Here is a 24,433-nt window from a genome sequence, read left to right on the forward strand (position 1 = left end):
ATGGCGGCGCGCCGGGGCCGGAGAGACGGAGTCGCGCCGCCCCCGACGGGGGGCCCCGGCCCTGATCCGGGCGGCGGGGTCCGCGGCAGCGGTCGGGGGAGTCGGGGCCAAGCGCCCTATGGGGCCGTGGGCGCCGTGAGCTGCGGGGAGCAGGTGAGGGGCTGGCGGGCGGCCCGCGCCTGGCAGCAGAGCGGCGTGTGCCGGCGGTGACACGTGGACGCCACAGGAAAGGGAGGAAGCGCTTGGGAGGCGATGCCGGGTGGCTGCCGGAGTCGGGTCGGGCCGAGTGGACTTGAGCCGTTTGTCGGAGGTCCGCCGGCAGAGGCAGGGTCCTTACAGCTGTTCCTGGGAACGCCGGAGGGGAAAAGGCGAGTGTCGGAAACATGGCCTGCGGTTGGGGGTTAAGGGATTTAAGTCGCAGTCGAAGGCTAAGACCTCTTACAAGGATGCCGAGGAAGGCTCCACGAGGTTGGCGCCGCAGTTCTCTTTTTTGAAGCACGTGGGGTGGGGGGAGCTATTTTCCCGGGAGAACTTGTCTGCCTCCCCTCCCCCTCCAGGCGGCACGGGCACCCACGTGCGCCGCGCTCCGGGTGTTGGGTAGGGCGCGGGCCGCGGGTCCACTTGGGGGCGGGGAAGGGATGTCCACGTGGCTCGGGTCCCGGGCTGTCCGGCATCTAGTTTCGGCGCCGGAGCCGCAGTGCTGGGAACTGGGTGTGTCTCAGCTGATCCCGCCATTCCCGGCAGGGGCTGGGGCCCCTGGCTAGAAAGGAAAGTAGGGGCTGTAGTTTAAACTTCGCCGGAGCTTTGGAGTTTTTCCTTTTTTGCATGCGTCTGTGTAGCCCCGTTCGACAGCGGATGGTGGACTTTCCAGATGTTCGGGGAGTGTGTTCCCTGCAGATGGCAGTGTGATGGGGAAGGCAGAAGGTTGAGGCTGAAGGGCTGTGGAGGAGTGAGCTTGTGGCGGCTTCTGTCTGACCGGCTTGGGGGGGGGGGGCTGAGTCACTGACACTGGCGTTTTAGTTGCATACAGTCCTGCCCTATTTGTGATTCAGGAGCATGGGGAGTGGCAGCGTATACCTGGGACAAACTTAAAAGTAGGGAGAGGGAATTCTGTCCCCCTTTTCATCTAGCATCTTTTTGAGGAGGCGGCTAAGGACTGATCCTATGAACCGACACACAGGAACTGGGGTGTCTTGTATTTAAGGCTGTTTGGAGTTTTTGCTGGGATTGGGAAAAGTTGGAGGCAATTTAAGACCTACTCAGTGTTCACCATGAGATGAACATTTATTAGGTGAGGGAAAATACTTTCGTCAGATTATATTTTCTTGGATTTCAGCTCTCTACATCTAAAAAGTATTATTGTCTGACTCTTCAGTGGAGGGCTTATTAAAAGTTCCCACCCAGCTTGGCAGTGGGCAGGAATTAGTTTGAAGTGTTATCTCTTTTCAGCAATTACGCTGAGTCTTTGACAGCATCCTTCCTCCCTCCTCCCAGGCAGGAGTTAGGTTTTAGAGTGCCTGGTAATATAAGGTCCAGCAGACCAATCCAGGCCCCTGCCCAGGGGAGAATGACTTTTGGGGCATGACTTTGGGAGCAACCCATCCTTTTCCCTTCATCTTTCCAGAGGTCACATCTTTTTTTTTTTTTTTTTTTTCCTTTCGGTACTAGGGATTTAATCCAGAGGCATTCTACCTCTGAGTTAAACCCTCAGCCGTATTTTTTTGTGTGTATGGGTCTGGGGATGGAATCCAGGGGCATCTGACTTCCAAGCTACACCCCGTACCCTCTTTTTTTTTTTTTTGGTGGTACTGGGGGTGGAACCCAGAGGCTTTCTACCTCCGGACTATACTCCCAGACCTTTTTTATATTCTTATTGGAAACAGGGTCTCACTAAGTTGCTGAAAGCCTCACTAAGTAGCTGAGGCTGGCTTCGAACCTGTGAGATCCTCCTGTCTCAGCCTCCCAAGCGCTGGATTACAAGCATACACCACCATGCCGGCTCCCTCCTACCCTATTTATTTTTGAAACATGGTCTCACTAAGTTGCAGAGGGCCTCACTAAGTAGCTAAGGCTGCCGGCAAACAGCAATACTCCCGGAATCAGCCTCCCGAATGCTGGGATTACAAGCGTGCGACACCATGTCTGACTCCTCAGCCCTATTTTTTTATTCTTCATTTTGAAACAGGGTCTTACTAAGTTGTGGAGGACCTCACTAAATAGCTGAGGTTGGCCACAAACCTGTGATCCTCCTGTCTCAGCCTCGCAAGTACTTGGATTATAATTGTGTGCTTGGCCAGAGGTCACATCTTTCGTGGCTGGTACTGCCAATCCACGGGGAGAAGCAGGATGGATCCAAGACCCAGTTGTATAAGTTAGATGGTCATTTGGGAAAGACCATGGAAGGATTCCCTTGCTTCCAACAAAAGATGGGTGTGTGTGACCTAATCAACCAGCTGGTTACAGGCACAGGGTATATACTAACAAAACACACAAATGTGGTCTTGTCCTCTAGGATTTCTTTCTTTCTTTCTCTCTTTCTTTTTCTTTCTTTTTGCGTGGTACTGGGGCATTCTACCTCTGGTACACCCCAGCCTTTTATTTTTATATTTATTTATCTATTTATTTATTTATTTTTGCATTACCAGGGATGGAACCCAGAGGGCATTCTACCTCTGAGCCACACCTCCAGGTGTATTTTTTGAAACAGGGTCTCACTGAGTTGCAAAGGGCCTCACCAAGTAGCTGAGGCTGTCTGAGAACCACTATCCTCCTGTCTCAGCCTCCAAAATGCTGGGATTACAAGTGTGTGCCCTGACACCCAGTTTCTATTCTTTATTTTGAAACAAGGTCTCACTGAGTTGCAAAGGGCCTCACTTAGTAGTTGAGGCTGTTCAAAAACTGTGATCCTCCTGTCTCAGCTTCCCAAATGCTGGGGTTACAAGAGTGTGCCACCATGCCTGGCTGTTTTTTATTCTTTATTTTTTAAATTATTTTATTTATTTTGGTGGTACTGGGGTTCCTGGAAACCCTTCTACCTCAAGGCTATACTCCATGACACTATTTTTTAAATATATATGTTTTATTATTTGGAAACAGGGTCTCTTAAGCCAGTGAGGCTGGCTTCGAAACTGCGCGATCCTCCTGTCTCCGCCTCCCAAGTGCGGGGATTACAAGCTTGCTCCACCACGACCGGCTTATTCTTTATTTTGAAACGGTCTCACTAAATTGCTGAGGTCTTCACAAAGTTGCTGAGGCTGGCTATGAACCTTCAAACGTTCTGTCTCAACCTCTTAAAGTACAGAGATTACAAGTGTGTGCCATCACACCTGGTTTTATTTTAATTATTTTTATTTTTATTTGTGGTGCTGGGGGTGAGACCCAGGAACATTCTAGCTCCGAACTATATATACCTCAATCATACTTTTCTTTATTTTGAAATAGGGTCTCACTAAGTCACGGAAGGCCTCACTAAGTAGTTGAGGCTGACCAGGAACCCAGATCCTCTTTGTTAGTACTGGGATTACAAGTGAGCACCACCACACCCAGCTTATTTTTTGTTTTAAAACTGGTTTGAAAGCCGGGCATCAAACCCCAGTATTGTCAGGTGTGGTGGCGCACGCTTGTAATCCCCGGGTTTGGGAGGCTGAGACAGGAGGATTGCACAGGTTCAAAGCCAGCCTCAGCAACTTAGTGAGACCCTGTTTCCAAATAAAATATAAAATAGGGCTGGGAGTATAGCCTGGAGGTAGGAAGCCTCTGGGTTCCACCCCCAGTACCACTAAAAACAAAACAAAACAAAAAAAACTGGTTTGAGCCCGGGCACCACGCTTGTAATACCCACACTTGGGAGGCTGAGACAGGAGGATCCCGCAGGTTCAAAGCCAGCCTCAGCTGGCTTAAGAGACCCTGTTTCCAAATAAACTGGTTTGTCCCCACACTTGGGAGGCTGAGATAGGAGGATACTACTTAGTGAGGCTCTCAGCAACTTAGTGAGACCCTGTTTCCAAATAAAATATAAAATAGGGCTGGAGTATAGCCTGGAGGTAGAAAGCCTCTGGGTTCCACCCGCAGTACCACAAAAAACAAAACAAACAAACAAAAAAAACTGGTGTGGTTGGGTCGGGCATGGTGGCGCACACTTGTAATCCCAGCGCTTGGGAGGCCAAGACAGGAGGATCACACAGGTTCAAAGCCAGCTTCAGCTACTTAGTGAAGCCCTCTGCAACTTAGTGAGACCCCCATTTCCAAATAAAGTATAAAAATAGGTCTGGGAGTATAGACCGGAGGTAGAAAAGCCCCTTGGATTTCACCCCCAGTACCACCAAAACAAAACAAAACACCAAACTGGTGTGGTTGTGCACACCTTTAATCCTAGTACTTCGGTGGGTGAGACAGGATTGCAGATTTGAGGACAACATTGGCAAGTAGTGAGACTCTCATGAACCTAGCAAGAACCTGTTTCAAAATAAAGATAAAAATAAGACTGGAGGTGCAGCTCAAAGATAGAATGCCCCTGGGTTCAATCCTAGTACCAATCAATCAATCAATCAATCAATATAAAATAAGGTCTTAGTCTGTCATGGTGGCACACGCCTATTACCTGGGAGGCTGAAACAGGTGGATTACAGGTCAGGATAGCCTCAACAAGTAGTGAGACTGTCATCAACCTAGTGAGACTCTTTCAAAATTAAAATTAAAAATAGGGTTAGAGGTGTATCTTGATAGTAGAATGCTCCTGGGCTCAATCCCCAGTACTGCAAAAGTAAAAAAAAGGGTCTTGGCCGGGCGTGGTGGCTCACGCTTGTAATCCCCGCGCTTGGGAGGCAGAGACAGGAGGATCGCGCAGGTTCGAAGCCAGCCGCGCACGCAGGTTCGAAGCCAGCCGTGCGCGCTGGCTTAGGAGACCCTGTTTCCAAAATGAAAATGTAAAAAATAGGTCTGGGAGTGTAGCCCGGAGGTAGAAGGGCTTCCAGGAACCCCAGTACCACCAAAAAAAAAAAAAAAGGGGGTCTTGTTAGGTTGCTGAGAACCTTGCTATGTTGTGTATCCTTGAACCTTTGATAACCATGTCTCAGCCTCTCAATACTGGGATTACTTCAATGTGTCACCCCAGCTGGCTTGATATCTTGTTTTAATCAGGCTAGACAGATTAATAATGAATGGGACAAAAGGAGAGTGCAGGATTTTATTTGTGATTATATAACTGACTAGAGTAATCTACTTTGGAGGGTCTGGGAAGGGACATTTTATTTATTTATTTATTTATTTATTTATTTATTTATTTATTTTTTGGTGGTACTGGGGGTGGAACCCAGAGGGTTTGTACCTCCAGGCTATACTCCCAGACCTATTTTCTATTTTATTTGGAAACAGGGTCTCACTAAGTTGCTGAGAGCCTCACTAAGTAGCTGAGGCTGGCTTCGAACCTGTGATCCTCCTGTCTCAGCCTCCCAAGCATGGGGATTACAAGTGTGTGCCACCACGCCCGGCTTTGGGAAGGGACATTTTAAACTGAGACCCAGGATTAAAAATGTAAAAGTGCTAGGCGAGGTGGTGCATGCTTGTAATCCCAGTGCTCGGGAGGCTGAGACAGGAGGATTGCACAGGTTCAAAGCCAGTCTCAGCTACTGAGTGAGGCTCTCAGCAACTTAGTGAGATCCTCTTTCCAATAAAGTAGAAAATAGGTCTGGGAGTATCGTCCGGAGGTAGAAAAGCCCCTGGGTTTCACCCCCAGTACCATAAAAAAAATGTAAAAAAACTCTCCTTAGGAGGAATGTGTGAGGCCTTGAGAAGAGAGAGAACATGGCTTATTGGAGGAAATGAGACCTGTATGGCAGAGGAGTGGGAGAGGACAAGCTAGAGCAGGACAGCCTGCTAGGGAAGACCAGAGCCCCTATAAACCATATTAAAGAGTTCAGAGTTCAGGAAGTGATGTGCATTTAAAAAACTTTCTAAGCTGGGCATGGTGGCGCATGCTTGTAATATAAGTGTTCTTCAAGCATTCAGGAGGCTAAGATAGGATCTCGGTTCTCGGAGTGAGGCCGTCCGCAACTTAGTGAGACCCTGTTTCAAAATAAAGAATGAAAAGTAGGTCAGGGGGTGTAGCTCGGAGGTCGAATGCCCCTGGGTTCTATCCTCATACCTGCAAAAACAACAACAATAACAACAAAAAACTTTCTGGCCAGCTCTGGTGGTGCACACCTCTCATCCCAATACTTGGGAGGCTGAGACAGGAGGATCACAGTTTTGAGGACATCCTCAGCAACTTAACAAGGCCCTGTTTTATTTATTTATTTATTTATTTATTTATTTATTTATTTATTTATTTATTTGGTGGTATTGGGGTTCCTGGAAGCCCTTCTACCTCCGGGCTACACTCCCAGACCTATTTTTACATTTTTTTATTTGGAAACAGGGTCTCGACTAAGCCAGCGCGCGGCTGGCTTCGAACCTGCACCATCCTCCTGTCTCTGCCTCCCAAGTGTGGGGATTACAAACGTGCGCCACCACGCCCAGCTAACAAGGCCCTGTTTTAGATTAAAAAAATAAAAATGTCTGGGGGTAGCTCAGGTAGAATGCTCCTGGGTTCAACTTCCAGCAACAAAACAACAGCAACAAAAACTTTCTGGCTGGTAGCCAGGCATGTTGACACATGATTGCAATCTCAGTACTTGGGGGGCTGAGATGGGAAGATTGCAGGTTCGAGGCCAGCCTCAGATACTTAGTGAGGCCCTCTGCAGCTTAGTGAGACCCTGTTTCACAATAAAGAATTAAAAAATAGGGCTGGGGTGTAGCTCGGAATCCCTAGTACTGCAAAAACACACACAAAAAAACAAAAACCAAAAATTTCTGGCTGGTTTTACAGTGTTACGGTTGTAACGGTCCTGTGGGCTCTTTTCCTCTATTCAAGTAGAATTTGTTGAATAGGGAAATTAAAACTAATAGATACCTTGGTGCAGCTTTAACAATTCTTTATTATAAAATCGGTAGGAAAATAGAAAGGGAAGAGAAGGAAAAGTGTGCCTGGCAGGTAAACTAGAGAGCTGGAAAATGGAACTTTTTGCAGTTCTGAGTATGGAACCCAGGGACATTGTACCATGAGCTACTCCCCCAGCCCTATTTTTCATTCTTTATTTTGAAACAGGGTCTCATTGAGTTGCAAAGGGCCTCACTAAGTAGCTGAAGCTGGCCGTGACCCTTGATCCTCCTGTCTCAGCCTCCCAAATGCTGGGATTAGAAGTGTGCACCACCAGGTCTGGATTTTAAAATACAATTTTATTGTATTGGTATGTTCTTATCAGCATTGTGGAGGCACAAGGCTAGTAGCTTTTTTTTTTTTTTTTTGCCAGGTGGTTCCTCTTTGTCTCTGGACAGTGCACTTAATTTACCATCTGTCCACCTCTATTATATTGAGCTGTATTGTTTACTCATCAGTTATTGGTGCTTAGAAGCAGCATGCAGAGATTACCTTTTCTTTTTTTTTTTTTTTTGCAGTACTGTGGATGGAACCCAGGGGCATTGTGCCTTCAAGCTACACCCTAGCCTTATTTATTTATTTATTTATTTATTTATTTATTTATTTATATTTTTGTGGTACTAGAGATGGAACCCAGGGGCTTTCTACCTCTGGGCTATAGTCCCAGACCTATTTTATATTTTATTTGGAAACAGGGTCTCACTAAGTTGCTGAGAGCCTCACTAAGTAGCTGAGGCTGGCTTCGAACCTGTGTGATCTCCTGTCTCAGCCTCCCAAGTACTGAGATTACAAGGGTGTGCCACCACACCTAGCTTTTATTTAGTCTTTTTATTTTGAAAACAGTTTCACTGAGTTGCAAAGGGCCTCCTAAGTAGCTGAGGCGGTCAGAACCATGATCCTCCAATTTCAGCCTCCCAGATGCTGGGATTACAAGCGTGCACCACCATGCCCAGTTTGAGTTTACCTTTTTTTTTTTTTTTTTTTTTGCGGGTCTGGGGATGGAACCCAGGAGCATTTGACCTCCAAGCTACACCCCCTGCCCTAATTTTGATTCTTTATTTTGAAACAGGGTCTCACTAAGTTGCGGAGGGCCTCACTAAGTAGCTGAGGCTGTCCGTGAACCGCGATCCTCTGGGCTCAGCCTCCAGAATGCTGGGATTACAAGTAGGTGCCACCACTCTTGGCTGAGTTCATCTTTTCTATACACATGCTGGGTCACAAAGAAGAGGTAAACAGAGATGCTTTTTAAGACTAAAGGCTTCAATTGTCTATTGGCTTTTAAGGCTAGAGGCCTTAATTTTCTTTACATTCTTACTGTAGGTTAATCATTAAAACAAAGAGCAGAGAGGGGAGCTCTGCAGTGTAACAACTGCCTGAGAGTGCCTGTGTAGCACCCAGACTCTGATAGCCTTTTTTTTTTTTTTTTTTTTTTTTTTGGTGGTACTGGGGCTGGAACCCAGGGGCCCTCTACCTCCGGGCTACACTCCCAGACCTATTTTATATTTGGAAACAGGGTTTTTTAAGCCAGCCTCTGAATCTGCACGATCCTCCTGTCTCAGCCTCCCAAGCGCAGGGATTACAAGTGTGCGCTACCATTCCCGGCCTCTGACAGCCTTTTTATGTTTTATTTATTTATTTACTTTTTTGGGTGGTACTGAGGGTGGAACCCAGGGGCTTTCTACCTTTGGTCTATACTCCCAGACTTATTTTGTATTTTATTTGGAAACGGGGGTCTCACAAAATTGCTGAGAGCATCACTAAGTAGCTGAGGCTGGTTTCAAACCTGTGATATCTTCCTGTCTCAGCTTCCCAAGTGTAGGAATTATAAGCATGAGCCACCATGCCCGGCTGTCTTATTCATTTATTTATTTTTGTGGTACTGGCAATGGAACCCAGGGGCATTCTACCTCTGAGCTACACCTCCAGTCCTTTTTTTATTCTTTATTTTGAAACAGGGTCTCACTGAGTTGTAAAGTAGCTGAGGCTGTCCACAAAACGCGATCCTCCTTTCGCAGCCTCCCGAATGCTGCGGTTACAAGCCTGTGCCACCAGTCCTAGTTTATGACTGCTTTTTCACATTGGAAATTAATACTGGTGCAATTTTCCAGTACCAGCACAACAGGACAGTACTGATGTGAGAAAGACAGCTAGGGGGTTGGTGAATTTAGAGGTTATTGCTGGTGGCTGGCTCACTTTTAGTCTGGGCGTAGCTGGTGGATGATCTTGTTCTCTGGGAACTGTGCTGTTTGAGGATTGAAGGATAGTGAGGTCATGTAGAGAGAGGTGTCTCTGATCTGGGCCCCTGTACCTGCCGTATGGAGGTGGCAGTGAACAGTTCCTAGAGCTAGGCATCATCCTGAGATTCTGGCTTGGTGGCTTGTGTTCTGGAAGGGAGGTGGCAGGGCAGGTAGAGATGCGGCTTCTTGCTTGCCTAGGACTGTTTGCTGAGCCAAGTGCTATTCACAGTTGCTGTTTGTAATTACAGGATTGTGAAGTTCTGGGAGGGGTTAGTGCTTAAAACGTGCTGCTTTTCACTTCATCTCCAGGCTTGGCCTCCTAAAAGTATCCCTAACCAACCTGTTTTCCTCGTGGGCCCTAGAACTCCTCGGCTTTTTAGGAGGATGTGAGGAGGAGTGATAGGAGTCACACCTGTTGCTTTTTTCTTTTGGAGGTTTGGTGCTGAATATCCCTTTGCTGCATGGAAGGGAAATCTGGTTTGTCTGTGTCTATCATGTACTTGGGCTTTTGCACCATTTCCAGTAGTGGAGAGAGCTAGCCAGTTCCTGTCCTCTGGCCTCACCAGTCCCTTTCTAGCCACTTCAGGGTCTGCCCACATCCCCACTCTTGACAGATTTGGACTGGCCACTTTTGCCTTCTGACAAGGCTGAAGGTGTTGCTGCTTCTCAAAGGAGTATGGGACAGGGCTCTCCATCTACAGATCCAGCTTTTTCTTTTGGCTCTAATCTGGTGGTGGGGGAAGAGACACTTCCCTTGGAACTATCATTGAGAGGCTGGGTGGTACACTGTTGGGGCTGGGAATATAGCTTAGTGGTAGGGCATACTGAATCTCCAGCACCAGACCAAAAAACTTGTGGACTGTGAATATTGTATATAGGACATAGTTGGGCATCATGAGTAACTGGGAGGTATAAACACACCTTTCTGGGAGCCAGGAAACACATAAGGTAATAGAATACAAGGTGTTACTCGCATCCAGACACAGTGGTGCAGGTCTGTACTTAGTAGGTTGAGTTAGAAGGATCACAAGTTTGAGACCAGCCTTGCCAACTAAAGGAGATTTTGTTTCAAAATAAAAAGATCTGAGGGTATAACTTGTAGGTAAAATACCATTGGGTTCAATCTCCATTACCAAAATAAACAAATAAAATGAAAAGGGCTGGGCATGGTGGTGCATGCTTGCAATTCCAGCATTTGAGAACCTGAGACAGGATTGTGGTTCTCAGCCTCCGCTACTAAATTAGAGAGGCCCTTGGCAACTCAGTGAGACCCTCTTTCAAAATAAAGATTAAAAACTAGGGCTGGGGGTGTATGTAGCTCAGAGGTAGAATGCCCTTGGGTTTCATTCCCAGTACTGTAAAAAAAAAGAAAAAAGAAAAGGGCTTGGGATGCCCGGTGTGGAGGCTCATGCTTGTAATCCTTGTACTTGGGAGGCTGAGACAGGAAGATCACAGGTTCGCAGCCATCCTCAACTACTTAACGAGGCCTCCACAATTTTAGTGAGGCCCTGTTTCAAAATAAAGAATAAAAAAATAGGGCTGGGGGTTGTAGCTCAGAGGTAGAATGCCCCTGGCTTCAATCTCCAGTACCTCCGGAAAAAAAGAAAAAAGGCTGGGGGTGTAGCTCAGAAGTATAATGCCCCTGGGCTCAATCCCCAAGGAGTTATTTTTGTCAAAGAAATTTGGAATCCAGTTTTCATGGAGATGCAAGGAATGTCATGGAGTTGGAGGGTCAGGACGTGATTGTCAGAAAAGTACATGCTACAGAAAAATAGGTGAATTGGTGTGAGGGGAGGTCAGCTTAGGCTGGGGAAGTCTGAGGTAGCTTGATGAAGGATAGGATTTGCACTTAGCTGAGAAGAGAAGCAGAAGTGGGACGTGAGGTAGTTCAGGTTGTTGTAGATGAACTGTCTCTGGGCTGACTTTTCCTCTGATGTACTCCTCAGGCTGGGGTCCTACCCATTGCCAGCAGATGAACTGAGCTATCTTGGTTGTTTTTACTCCCTAGATTGGTCTCCTGTGACTCTCCTCTGAATGGAGTCCGAACTGCCTAGAATACTACTATTTTTGTTTGGGTTTTTGCTTATTTATGGGTTTTTCTTCTTTCTGCCTAGCTCGCCCAGAGACTTAGTGATGGTGAAGCTGCAGCTGAGTTAGGGTCTATTGGTGTGGGGCTGCATATCTGGCTTATGGAACATACTAATCGGCTACCCCCAGAGGGCCTGTGCCCTTCTGACCCTCCTCCCTTTTGTCCCAGGTCCTTCTGCATGAAGAGGGGGACGACGCTGGCTTTGTCAATTTGTCTCGGCTGGGCCCATCTCTGAGGGACAAAGACCTAGAAATGGAGGAGTTGATACTGCAGGATGAGACACTGCTGGGGACCATGCAGAGCTACATGGATGCCTCCCTCATCTCTCTCATTGAGGATTTTGGGAGCCTTGGAGAGGTGAGTTGGGGACTGGACTTGGAGCATTACTTGGGAGGTTTTTACCTCAAATCCTTGGAGTTGTTTTAGGCATGGCTTTGTCCTAGGTCCTTGGCTGCCAGGTGCCTAACCTGGTTTTGGTTGCTAGGTGGGAGTTCGCCTGAAAGCTGCCCAATTATATCCCATGTGAGGACGCTTTGGCTAGCTTGGACTGTAGTATGAGAACTTTCCTTCTGTCTGGGCCCTTGACCTACATGTCTAGAGGGTTCTGATCTCTGTTTTGAGCTCAGTTACAATCTAAGTTGTTTGCTGAGCATCCGCCATTTTTACCTGAAGATGAGAGAGTGTGGAACCTAGCTTAAGACTCAAGTCTAAAAGGTCTCTGTTGGCAGTAGAGAGGTGATGGATGATAAGTGAGATTGGAACCCGTTTTTCCTTGTACTCATGACCCCTCTTACTGGGATGTGAGTACAAGGAGTACAAATTGAATTGAGATGAACTCTGGAGACTCATCCCTTCTCAGTGGCCCAGTAGGTCATGACAGAAATTGTTTGAACCTTTCTGTTGTGTTTCTGGAGCAGAGCAAATTATCTCTGGAAGAACAGAATGAAGTGTCACTGCTCACAGCTCTAACGGAGATCTTGGACAACGCAGATTCTGAGAACTTGTCTCCTTTTGACAGTATTCCTGACTCAGAGCTGCTCGTGTCACCTCGGGAAGGCGCCTCTGTGAGTGAGGGGCCAGAGAGAGGGGACATGGAGCTGGTGCAAAGGGTTACAACCATGCCTGTGGATTTCTTCACATTGCTCTGAAGCACAGACTAATCTCAGGTCTTTTCTTTCTCTCCTCTCAGCTGCACAAGCTACTCACTCTCTCTCGGACACCTCCGGAACGCGACCTTATCACCCCAATTGACTCATTGGGGCCCAGCACAGGCAGTAGTAAAGTAAGTGGGGTAAGCCTGACCTGGAAATCTTAACTTGCAGATGGGGTGTGTGTGTGTGGGGGGGGACAGGTCTGGAAAGTACTTTCCTGAAGAAAACTGCTCCTGAATCTTCTCTCCTGCAGGTTGAGATGTCTCTTTCAGATCCTCCTTGGGACTTCTCTCCACCTTCCTTCTTGGAGACCTCATCTCCCAAGCTTTCTAGCTGGAGACCCCCCAGATCGAGACCACGCTGGGGCCAGTCTCCTCCGCCCCAGCAGCGCAGTGATGGAGAAGAAGAGGAGGAGGTGGCTAGCTTCAGTGGTCAGATGCTTGATGGGGAGCTCGACAACTCTGTGAGCACCATCCCGGACTTCCCCATGTACCTGGCCTGCCCCGAGGAGGAAGACAGGGCATCAGCAGCAGAGGCGGCAGCACCAACAGCTGGTGACGAGAGCATCTCCTCCTTGAGTGAGCTGGTTCGGGCCATGCACCCCTACTGCTTACCCAACCTCACTCACCTGGCATCACTTGAGGATGAGCTTCAGGAACAGCCAGATGATTTGACACTCCCTGAGGGTTGTGTGGTCCTGGAGATTGTGGGCCAGGCGGCCACAGCTGGTGATGACCTGGAGATCCCAGTTGTGGTACGGCAGATTCCTCCTGGACCCCAGCCAGTGCTCCTGGATGATTCACTAGAGGATGGTCCTGCCTTGCAGCTGCTTATGCCAACAGTAGAGTCAGAGACGGAGGCTGCTATGCCCAAGACGACCCCCTGCTCTGAGAAAGAGGCATTGTTGCTCGACTCAGCCTGCAAGAAGGTCATGGAGCCAGTGGCACCAAGGGGGCTTCAGAATCCTCCTGTCAATGCAGTTCTGGGTTCCCAGAGAGCTCGAAAGGGTAGAAGGAAGAAGAACAAGGAGCAGCAGGCAGCCAGTGTGGAAGGCTATGCTAGGAGGCTGAGGTCATCCTCTCGTGGTCAGTCTTCTGTGGCCACAGAAGTGATCTCTCAGGCAGGCAACTTGCAGAAACAGCCTCAGGAGGAACTTCAGAGAAAGGGTGGGCCTCCCCAGGGTAGGGGTAAGCCACGGGCTTGGGCTCGGGCCTGGGCAGCTGCTTTGGACAAACCTAGCTCTGGGAACGTGGAGAAAAGTGATGGACAAGGTAGTCCTGCTAAAGAAAGTCCTCTAGACTTGTATTCCAAACTGGTTGAAACAAAGTCTGTTCCAAGTCATATATCATTGGTCGACTCTGCACAAGCTGATCCCATGCCAGTTGACTCTGTTGAAGCTAATCCCACTGCAGCTGGCCTTGCTCTGGCTGACCTGGTACCTGCTGACCTGGCTTCAGCCAGCTCAGAGCTGGTTGATCCGCTCCCAGCTGACCCAGGGTTGGCTGACCCGGCAGCAGTTGACTCCACTGTAGTTATTCCTATCTCTGATAACAGGTCATCAGTTGATGCTGTTACAGTTGACCCAGAGCCAGTTGACTCTGTTCCTAATGACCTGGTTCCAGTAGACCCTGTGCTAGTTAAGTCCAGACCAACTGACCCCAGGCGTGGTGCGGTGTCATCAGCCCAGGGTAGTCCAGCTTCCCAGCTCCTTCTGGACTCAGAGTCCTCAGACCCCCAAAAAATCATCATCCCTGAAGTCAAGGAGGCCATAGGTCCTCAGAAGGTGGAAAGTGGTACCAGTTCCACAGCCCAGGAAGCCAGGCCTCGGCCTCTCAGCCTATCTGAGTACCGGCGACGAAGACAGCAACGGCAAGCAGAGGCAGAAGAGAAGAGTTCCCAGTCCCCAGCTGGGAAGTGGCCCAGCCTCCCAGAGACCCCCACAGGACTGGCAGACATCCCTTGTCTTGTCATCCCACCAGCCCCAGCCAAGAAGGCAGTTTTGCAGAGAAGCCCTGAAGCTCCTTCTGAGACTTGCTTTGTGCCTGCGGGTCCTAGCCCTGCTTCTCCTAGTCCTGAGCCATCTACAAGCAAACCTGTGGTCTCAACTCCCATTGAACAGGTGCCATCCCAAGAGATGCCACTGCCAGCAAGACCTCCCCCTCCTACTGTGCAGTCTGTGTCACCTGCTGGGCCCGTGGCTCCCACAACAATGCCCACTCCTTTGCCTTTTCCCCCAGGTGGGCTGGGCATGCCTCCCATGCTGCCTCTTCCTTCAAGTGGACAAGGAGTCCCCAGTTTGCCCCCACCTCCTTTGCAGGCTTCAGGTCTTCCAGTGTCTGTGGGGCCAGTGCCACCTGATCCCTATACTCACTATGCCCCTGTGCCACCCTGGCCTTGCTATCCGCCTGTGTCCCCTTCTGGCTACCCTTGCCTGCCACCCCCACCAGCAGTGCCCCTGGTGTCTGGTACTCCTGGCGCTTATGCTGTGCCTCCCACCTGCAATGTGCCTTGGGTACCCCCTCCTGCCCAAGTCTCCCCTTATAGCTCCAACTGTACCTATGGCCCCATGGGGTGGGGTCCAGGGTTACAACACCCTCCATTTTGGTCTGCTGTTCCCCCACCTCCTTTGCCTCCACCCTCTGCTGGGAGAGCTGTTCCCCCTCCTAAGGTAGAACCCAGTGGCATTGCAGCTAGTCCTCCTGAAAATGTACTTCCTGCACCCGTGACTCCTTCCCTCAGTCTTGGGCCAACCAGCCATGGAGCTCCACAAATAGAGCCCTCCAAGGTGGAGGTCAAGCCAGTGCCTGTCTCTCCCCATCTGAAACACAAGGCATCCTCCCTGGTGCAGAGCCCCCAGATCAAGGCCCCACGGTGCCCATCTCCTGACGATGCAGCTGTTGAGGAGCCTGTGTCGGAGAGGCTAAAGCCTGAAACCCAGGAGACCAGGCCCAAGGAGAAGCCCCCCTCTCCTGCTATTAAGGCTGGTCCTATACCAAGGCAGAGCATTGTCCCCAAGCTGCCTGCTGTCCATCCAGCCCGCCTAAGGAAGCTGTCCTTCCTGCCCGCCCCACGTACCCAGGGTCCTGAGGACGTGGTCCAGGCTTTCATCAGTGAGATTGGTGAGTGGCTCACATGTAGCTGCTGTGAGGAGGGTACAGGAGTTGGCTGGGAGTGTTCTTCCTAGATGGGAGGAGTCACCTCGAGGAGGTGTGTGTTGTAGCGTTCTGTAGGGTTTTTGAGAGATGGAGCTCTGGGTTTGTTTGGCTCTGTAGAGTTTTGTGCTGCTGCCTTGGTTCACTTAGTATGGTGGGCAGGGGAGAAGTGAGTGAAGGGGGGGTCTCCTGTGACCTGTGTATGCAATGGATAGGGTCTGTGTTTTTAATTCTGTTATGTGCCTCCACAGGAATTGAGGCATCAGACTTGTCCAGTCTGCTGGAGCAATTTGAAAAATCAGAAGGTGAGGGAACCTGTGTAGTTTTGTTCCAACCCTTTTTTGTTTCTATTTCCTTTGGGCTCAATTCTATGGTTGCTTCTACTGTGGTAGAAGAGAGGTGCAGTCACTGCTAGTAGAGTGGTCCCCTAGTTGGAATGGGGAGACAGGAGTCATCTTGATAGTAATCTAACCAGGAGCACTGGTATGTATGGAGCTCCATGGCTGGTTGGCCCAAGACTGAGGGAAGGAGTCATGGGTGCAGGAAGTACATGGCAAGTACGAAAGAGTAGACGGGCTGGAGTGTCTGGTGTGCCCTGGGTTTGATCCCTGGTACCACAAAAATGCAGATAAACAGGAGATCTAGGTAGGTTCGAATTGTTCGGGGACATTTTTCTAGCGGCTCTCAAACCGTCTTTTTAAAGATGGGATTTCAAAGGGAGAAGGTGTGTGATGAATAAGGCAGAGATGAAGTATAGGAAGGATCCTGTGGGTATATTTGAGAAAGGTCCGCTTTCTCAAGGCATGGCTCTAGGTATGTAAGAAGCTACTGTGAACTATTTTCAAGGAGCCTATGGTCTAATTAGGGATAAGAATCTGCAGAAATGACTCTTGAGTTGGAACCAGGTATCTATAGTACAAGACAAAATATAAGATACAAGTGTGGGACAAGATTAGCCTATGGATTGAGATGTAGTTCAGTGGTAGGATGTGCAGACGCAGCATGCACAGGCCCTGGGTTTAATTCAGCACCACAAACCAGTGGGCTAGGAAGTTAGGCAGCTCACGTAGAGCCTTCAGAAAGCGCGTGTGTGTGTGTTCTTTTTGTGGTACTGGGGTTGAACCCAGGGGCATTTTACCTCTGAGCTAAATCCCCAGTCCTGTTTATTATTCTTTTTTTTTTCTTCTTTTTTGGCAGGTCTAGGGATGGATTTATTTATTTATTTATTTTGGTGGTACTGGGGTTCCTGGGAACCCTTCAACCTTCGGGCTACACTCCCAGACCTATTTTATATTTTTTTATTTGGAAGCAGGGTCTCTTAAGCCAGTGAGGCTGGCTTCGAACCAGTGCAATCCTCCTGTCTCTGCCTCCCAAGTGCGGGGATTACAAGCATGCGCCACCATGCTCGGCACTTTTTATTTATTTTTAATTTTTTAATTATTTTGTAGGTCTGAGGATGAAACCCAGGGGCATTCGATCTCCGAGCTACACCCCCAGCCCTAAATTTTGTTCTTTAATTTTTTGTTTTCTTGTGGTACTGAAGTTGGAACGCAGGGGCTTTTCTACCTCCAGGCTATACTCTCTAGACCTGTTTTATACTTTATTTGGAAACAGGGTCTCACTAAGTTGCTGAGAGCCTCACTAAGTAGCTGAGGCTGGCTTGGAACCTGGGTGATCCTCCAGTTTCAGCCTCCCAAGCACTGGGATTACAAGTGTGCGCCACCACGCCCGACTTTATTCTTTATTTTGAAATAGGGTCTCACTAAGTTGTAAAGGGCCTCACTAAGTAGCTGAGGCTGTCCGTGAACTGCGATCCTCCTGTCTCAGCCCCCTGAATGCTGGGATTACAAATGTGGGCCACCACGCCTGGCTTCCCCCAGCCCTTTTTATTTTTTATTTATTTATTTTTTATTTTACTTTATTTTTTTGCTGGTCTGGGGATGGAACCTAGGGGTATTCAACTTCTGAGCTGCACCTCCTGCCCTAATTTTTATTCTTTATTTTGAAACCTGGTCTCACTGAGTTGCAGAGGGCCGCACTAAGTAGCTGAGGCTGTCGGCGAACTGCGATCCTCCGGTCTCAGCCTCCCGAATGCTGGGATTACAAGCGTGCGCCGCCACATCTGGCTTTCCTTTTAAGTTTTTTTTTTTTTTTTTTTACTTTATTTACTTATTTTTGTGGTACTAGGGATTGAACCCAGAGGCATTCTCCCTCCGAGTTATACCCCAGCCCTACACTTTTTCATTTTTATTTTGAAACAGTCTCCCTAGGTTGATGAGCATTGCACTATTTTCTGAGTCCTTCCTCAAACCTGTGATCTTCCTGTCTCAGCCTACCAAGTTTTGGGATTACAAGCATGGGCCACCACATGTGCCTTATTTTTTGTTTTGAAACAGGGTCTCACTAGGCTGCTGAGAGTCTCACTACATTGCTGCGTTCTGTCTTAGCCTCCCAAGTACTGGAATTACAGGCATGTGCCGCAATGCCTGGCTTAATGTTAAGCTTATAAATTTGGGCTCAATGTCAGTAGAAAGTGTATGTTTCAAAGCAGAAGAAACATGATTAAGCTTGATACCTGGACACCCACTTGAGGAGTCTCTCTCTTTGGGGACTTTGGAGGAGAACTCAATAGGAAAGCTGTGGGCAAAGTGGACTTCTTTCTTAAAATAAGCCCTTCTTACCAGGTGTGATGGTGTACACTTGTAATCCCAGTACTTGGGAAGCTGAGACAGGAGGATCACAAGTTCAAAGTCAGCCTCTGTTACTTAGATTCTCCGCAACTTAGCAAGACCCTGTTTCCAAATCAAATGTAAAAAATAGGTCTAGAGGTATACATATCCTGGGTTCCATCCCCAGTACTACAAAATGAATGAATGAATTAATTAATTAATGGCCTTCTTTGCTAACTTAGTTTGGAACGTCTAGTTTATTTAGGCTTTTAACTAGTATGGTTTCTTTGCAGCCAAAAAGGAGTGCCCTCCCCCTGCTCCTGCTGACAGCTTGGCTATAGGAAACTCCGGGTAAGTATGGAGACATGTGAGCGAGTTATCTTACTGATGGTCAGCAACCTGGCCAGTGCCCGGGACCATTGACTAGATCCTCAGTTTCAGGGACATTCAGTCAGCTCTAGCTTCCTCCTCGTTACTCTACCCCTGCTCTTTTTTTTATGACGGGCACAGAGTAGTGGTGAATTGAGAAGGTGTGTATTGCCCTCCAGCTGGTTCCAGTCAGGGATTCCAATTGCCTTGGGGGTGGCTTTATCATTTTTTTTGACAAATTATGCCTTTATGAATTTCCTTCACTTAACAAATCTTAAGCTTGGTCAGTATTGGTGAAGGGGTAATTTTAAGTGAGGAAAGCCAGGCATGGTTGCTCACGCCTGTAATCCCAGTACTAGGGAGGCTGAGACATGAGGATTGCAGGTTTAAGGCTAGCTTCAGCAACTTAGTGAGACTCATTAACCTAGCGAGAACCTGTTTCAAAACAAAAAGTTAAGGTGGGCATGGTGGCTCATGCTTGTAATCCCAGCACTTGGGAGGCTGAGACAGGAGGTTTGCTCAGGTGTGAAGCCAGCCTCAGCTACTTAGTGAGGCTCTCAGCAATTTAGTGAGACCCTGTTTCCAAATAAAATATAAAATAGGTCTGGGAGTATAGCCTGGGGGTAGAAAGCCCCTGGGTTTCATCCCCAGTACCACACACACAAACACACACAAAAAACACCAAAAAGTTAAAAATGGGCTGGGTGTGTAGCTTGAAGGTAGAATGCTCCTGGATTCAATCCCCAGTACCACTAGCAAATGAAGAAAAGAAAAAAAAAACAAAAAGAACCCACAAAGTGGGAAACAATACTAATGGCTAGGGCTTCCCTGACTCCTTGGAGTGTATGGCCACCTTGGACCTCATTGCGCCACAAGTCCACAGCAGTGAGAGCCCTTTTTCATTTCTCATGTTCATGGTACACCATTCTGTTTTGCTAAGCATGTTCCCTTCATGTTGGTGTTAGGTTGGTTTTAGCTGATTTGAAGGAAGTGGGGGGGGCAATTTGAGGTCAAAGCCAGCCTATCCTCTGGGATCTGGCAAGCTGAGACCCAATCTATAGTCACTGAAGTTCCTTTTGTGCTGGAGGATGAGGGCAGTTTGAACATCCCGTTCTCTGCACGCACCCCTCACCCATTGCTTTGTGAGGAAAGCAGATGTACAGAATGCTGAGGAGGCAATGAACCAGGCTCTCCATTTTCCCCCCTGCCAGCAGCGTTGACACTCCCCAGGAGAAGAGGCCCCTAGACCGGTTACAAGCCCCAGAACTGGCCAACGTGGCAGGTGGGTTCAGGTTGGGGAACTCTGCCTATGATTAGTTTGTGTGGCAAATGTGCAGCGCCTGCTCTGCATCAAGTGTGTGTAGGCATGTAGAGATACGCTCTTCATTTTTGAGGTGCTCACAGTCTAGGGAGCAGATGTGTAAACAAAGGAGCATATTGACTATCGGAGATGGTGTTAAAGAAGCCTGTGGTTTCCAGTGAGATCTGAGGGCAGTCAGGGAAGGGTTACGAATAGAAGGTTGTCTCCTAAACTGAGGCTTGAGAAAATCACTGACATCAGTTAGGTGGTAGATTTAGGGGACCAGATACTCTAAGCAGATGGAGCAGCTGGAATGAACTGAAGAAGCAACCAGCTCAGTTGACTGAAGCGCAGTGGCCGATTTGGGTGGTGGGCAGAACAAAAGAAGATGGAGTTTGAGTTGTAAACAGGAGTTAAGATTATGGGAACTTTGAATGCCATTTTAAGATGTTTGGACTTCATTGAAGAAGTCATTTGTTTTGGATGGCTGGTCCAGTAGGATTGTAGAAGGGTGGACAGGCAGGAAGCTGGAAGTAGGGAGAGAAAGTTACTGCATGAGTCCAAGCAAGATGCAGTCTGTTTGCAACTTCTAGAGGTTGCTGGGTGGAGGGAGGTAGGTCTAAGGATGGAGCGGCAGAGCACATAAGACCTGGTTACCAGCTAGATTTGGGTAGTTGAGAGTCTGAGGGGTTTAGGAGAGGACACTAGTTCTAGTTGACTGGGTTTCTATTGCTGGTTCCCAGGTTGGGGAACATTGGGGGAAGGAACAGTTAAACAGAGGGAAAAGTTGGGTTATTGGCTGTCCTTCATGTACCCTGTGAGAAGTGGGGGCCTCTGGACCCTAGATACACAGGATTTGGAAGTATAGAATCGGATCTCACCGTGCTATCTCCATCCTCCCTCCCCCCCAACAGGGCTCACCCCTCCAGCTACCCCTCCCCACCAGTTATGGAAGCCCCTGGCTGCTGTCTCACTGCTGGCCAAAGCCAGATCTAAGTCCACCGCCCAGGAGGGATCCCTGAAGCCTGAAGGAGTTACAGAGGCCAAACATCCAGCTGCAGCCTGCCTCCAAGAAGGGGTCCATGGCCCTAGTCCAGTCCATGTGGGCTCTGGGGACCATGACTATTGTGTCCGGAGCAGGACACCCCCAAAAAAGATGCCTGCCCTGGTCATTCCAGGGGTGGGCTCCCGATGGAATGTCAAACGCCATCAGGATATCACTATCAAACCTGTGTTGTCCCTGGGCCCAGCTGCTCCCCTATTCCCATGTACACCTGATTCCCAGGAGCCACTTGATCACAGGACTAGCAGTGAGCAGGCAGATCCCTCAGCACCTTGCCTTGCCCCATCTACCTTGCTGTCTCCTGAGGCTTCGCCCTGCCGGAATGACATGAACACTAGGACTCCCCCTGACCCCCCAGCCAAGCAGCCATCAGTGCGCTGTTACCGAAAAGCCTGCAGGTCAGCCAGTCCCCCAAGCCCGGGCTGGCAGGGCCGGCGAGGCCGCAGCAACCGTTCTGTCAGCTCTGGGTCCACCCGGACCAGTGAAGCATCTTCCTCATCCTCATCGTCGTCTTCCTCATCCCGATCCCGGTCCAGGTCCCTCTCCCCCCCACACAAGAGGTGGCGAAGGTGAGCTCTGATGGCCTGCTAGGTCCTCTCATACAGGAAGTTTGGGCACTCTCTTCTGTGGTTTACTTTGAAAATTGTACATATTGACCTGGATACTTTCAGGCACTATAGCTTATATTTCTGTCTTTGTCTTTTTCTTTCCCTTTTGTGGGTTTTTGGAGGAGGCAAGCTGTGAGACTTGGAGTTTGGGGTATACCAGAGCTTCCCTGCTTCCCTGAGACATGCCTTGGGGAGACTATTAGGGCATGGTATTGACTGTGTTGGTTGGTTTCTTTATATACTGTATCAGTCCCCACTTACAGTATTTTATTTGTAGGATAATGGGCTAATTTTTAACGGGGAAACAGTTCTTCCCCTAATCATCTGTCCAAGAAAAGTGACTGGGGCAGTTTTTAGGCTTCCACTGTGACCGCATGTAATTCCTGGCATGTAATTTTTTTCTCACTTATAGACCCAAGTTTTCTATCTATTCATTGAATTCTTGGGGTTCGGCCTTGATGCATATTTCCAGAGATGGTCTTTACTCCACGTATAGCAGTCACCTTTCTTTGTGCCATTGGCACAGTATTCCTGTGAGACATGGTTGGGAGTACTTGTTACCCATAATCACAGGCTTGGCCCCAGTCTTTTATCTCCCTGATCCTCTATTTATTTTCCTTCATCTTCCCGATTTTTAAAAGGGCTTTCAGTTTTCAGTTTTGCAATTGAAAATGTGATGTCTGCCAAAATATTCCACATCTATCCATAGTTCCACGAAGAGCCTCAGTTTGTTCATCTGTGAAGAAAACCCTTTCAGCCAGGCGTGGTGGCGCACGCTTGTAATCCCAGTACTTGGGAGGCTGAGACAGGAGGATCACAGGTTTACGGCCAGCCTCAGCTACTTAGTGAGGCCCTCCACAATTTAGTGAGACCCTGTTTCAAAACAAAGGATAAAATAGGTCTGGAGCTGTAGCTTGGCAGTAGAATGCCTCTGTGTTCAATCCCCCATACTGAAAAACAAAAAAAAAAACACCTCAAAACATTTCTCCTGGACTTCTGCTCTGCTTCTTTGGTCCTGAGCTTCCTCACAGGGTGGCAGGGCTGGGGCCTGGGTGAGGTGAGTGGGTTTTACCTGCACTGCTCCCAGCATTTCCACATGCCCTTTCATTCTCTAGGTCCAGCTGCAGTTCCTCTGGACGTTCCCGAAGATGCTCTTCCTCTTCTTCCTCATCTTCTTCTTCCTCATCCTCATCATCTAGTTCCCGAAGCCGCTCTCGCTCCCCATCCCCCCGCCGGAGAAGCGACAGGAGGCGGCGGTGAGCACCCTTCGGGAAGCCATACATCTGGGATGCCGGTGCCTGTGAGTTCTGAGTCTTGAGTTGTCCTGTTTCTGGGAGTGCTGATCACACCTTCTCTTGTCAGGTACAGCTCGTATCGTTCACAAGACCATTACCAAAGGCAGAGAGTGCTGCAGAAGGAGCGTGCAATAGTGAGTGGAGCAGCAGGTCGTGGGAGGAGACGGCTTGCCCTGAGCTGTGAGCTGAGTCTTCTGTGGCTGCAGCTCTGGCTCATAGTCTGTTGCTTTTCCTTGCTATCCCACATAGGAAGAGAGAAGGGTGGTCTTCATTGGGAAGATACCTGGTCGCATGACTCGATCAGAGCTGAAACAAAGGTTCTCTGTTTTTGGAGAGATCGAGGAGTGCACCATCCACTTCCGTGTCCAAGGGTAAGTTTTCTGTCCATTTTTCTGCCTTGTTTCTTTGCCTTTCCTCCTCCTCAGAGTAGGCTGAGCAGTGTGGGACACTTCATTTCTACCCAGAGGGTTGGCCATTGGGGAGTGAGATTTCCTCTGTACCCTGGGGACTGTTTCTTCTCCATACGTTGTGCCCAAATGGCTCGCCCTCCCACCAGTGATAACTACGGCTTCGTCACTTACCGCTATGCTGAGGAGGCATTTGCAGCCATCGAGAGTGGCCATAAGCTGCGGCAGGCAGATGAGCAGCCCTTTGATCTCTGCTTTGGGGGCCGCAGGCAGTTCTGCAAGAGGAGTTACTCTGATCTTGGTGAGTTCAGGGAGGGGAACGAGGCTTTGGCATACTTCAACTTCATTCCTGCCCCATAAGGATACCTACCCCTTTGAAAGTGGACCTTGGCAGGCTTAGCACCTGATATACGTAAGGAGTGGGGTGAGAAGCAGAGACTTGCCCATATTTTGACTTGAAATGGGGTGATTTTAGCTCCACTTGACTCCACTAGATTTGGGTGGGTATTGGTTGGCCATTTAAACTTGTGAGTGGGAAGTGTGGTCAGAGAAATTGATGTTTGTCTCTACCTTTGTAGATTCCAATCGGGAAGACTTTGACCCTGCTCCTGTAAAGAGCAAATTTGACTCTCTTGACTTTGACACATTGTTGAAACAGGCCCAGAAGAACCTCAGGAGGTAACCCTGGGCCCTTTCCCATTCCCTTTTTCCTTCTTCCTTGGAGGTGCGCAACCTTCGCCCCCCCCTCCCCGACTCTAGGGGAGAGCTGCTAGTGAGGAGATGACTGTTTTATAAAGAAATGGAAAAAAAGTGAAATAAAAATTGTGTTAAATCAGATTTTTTTAAAGGGGTATTTTTTTTTTTTTATAACAGGTTGTTAAAACAAGTTAACTTACATTCCTATGTAAGATGGTTGGGGCTGAAGGGTTTCCCCAGTGTTTGGAACATCAAAGTCACTATGCAGACTAATAAACACGAACTAGAGAGAACTTCAAGTGTTACTGTGCTTTTTTTCTATGATGTTAGTGTAAAACATTCATTTTTCCTCTGTGAATATAATTGGAGATTTCCTTACCTCCCTTGAGTTCCTAGGGCCTCCTCTGGTCATATGCAAGAT

The 24,433-nt window shown here is 48.6% G+C and overlaps 1 protein-coding gene across 4 annotated transcripts; it reads left to right on the forward strand.

Moving 5' to 3' along the window:
* Nucleotides 1-24,082, forward strand: PPRC1 (PPARG related coactivator 1; the record flags this gene model as incomplete). Of its 4 annotated transcripts, none has more annotated exons than XM_080695205.1 (14): nucleotides 1-153; nucleotides 11,471-11,659; nucleotides 12,220-12,366; nucleotides 12,492-12,593; nucleotides 12,707-15,572; nucleotides 15,857-15,910; nucleotides 18,568-18,625; nucleotides 19,855-19,925; nucleotides 20,858-21,575; nucleotides 22,730-22,870; nucleotides 22,977-23,043; nucleotides 23,159-23,280; nucleotides 23,466-23,617; nucleotides 23,895-24,082. In XM_080695205.1, the coding sequence occupies 14 exons, from the start codon at nucleotides 1-3 to the stop codon at nucleotides 23,996-23,998; spliced, it is 4,944 nt and encodes a 1,647-aa protein (XP_080551331.1). In that variant the 3' UTR covers nucleotides 23,999-24,082. The 4 variants fall into 4 exon arrangements, with proteins under 4 accessions (XP_080551331.1, XP_080551332.1, XP_080551334.1 ...); XM_080695206.1 differs by having other exon boundaries at nucleotides 19,858-19,925; XM_080695207.1 differs by lacking the exon at nucleotides 1-153 and having other exon boundaries at nucleotides 11,577-11,659; nucleotides 12,321-12,366; nucleotides 22,983-23,043.
* Nucleotides 24,083-24,433: the final 351 nt, after the last annotated feature.

The sequence above is a fragment of the Muscardinus avellanarius genome (genome assembly GCF_963383645.1).
Source record: "Muscardinus avellanarius genome assembly, chromosome: 4".
NCBI classification, from domain to species: Eukaryota; Metazoa; Chordata; class Mammalia; order Rodentia; family Gliridae; genus Muscardinus; species Muscardinus avellanarius.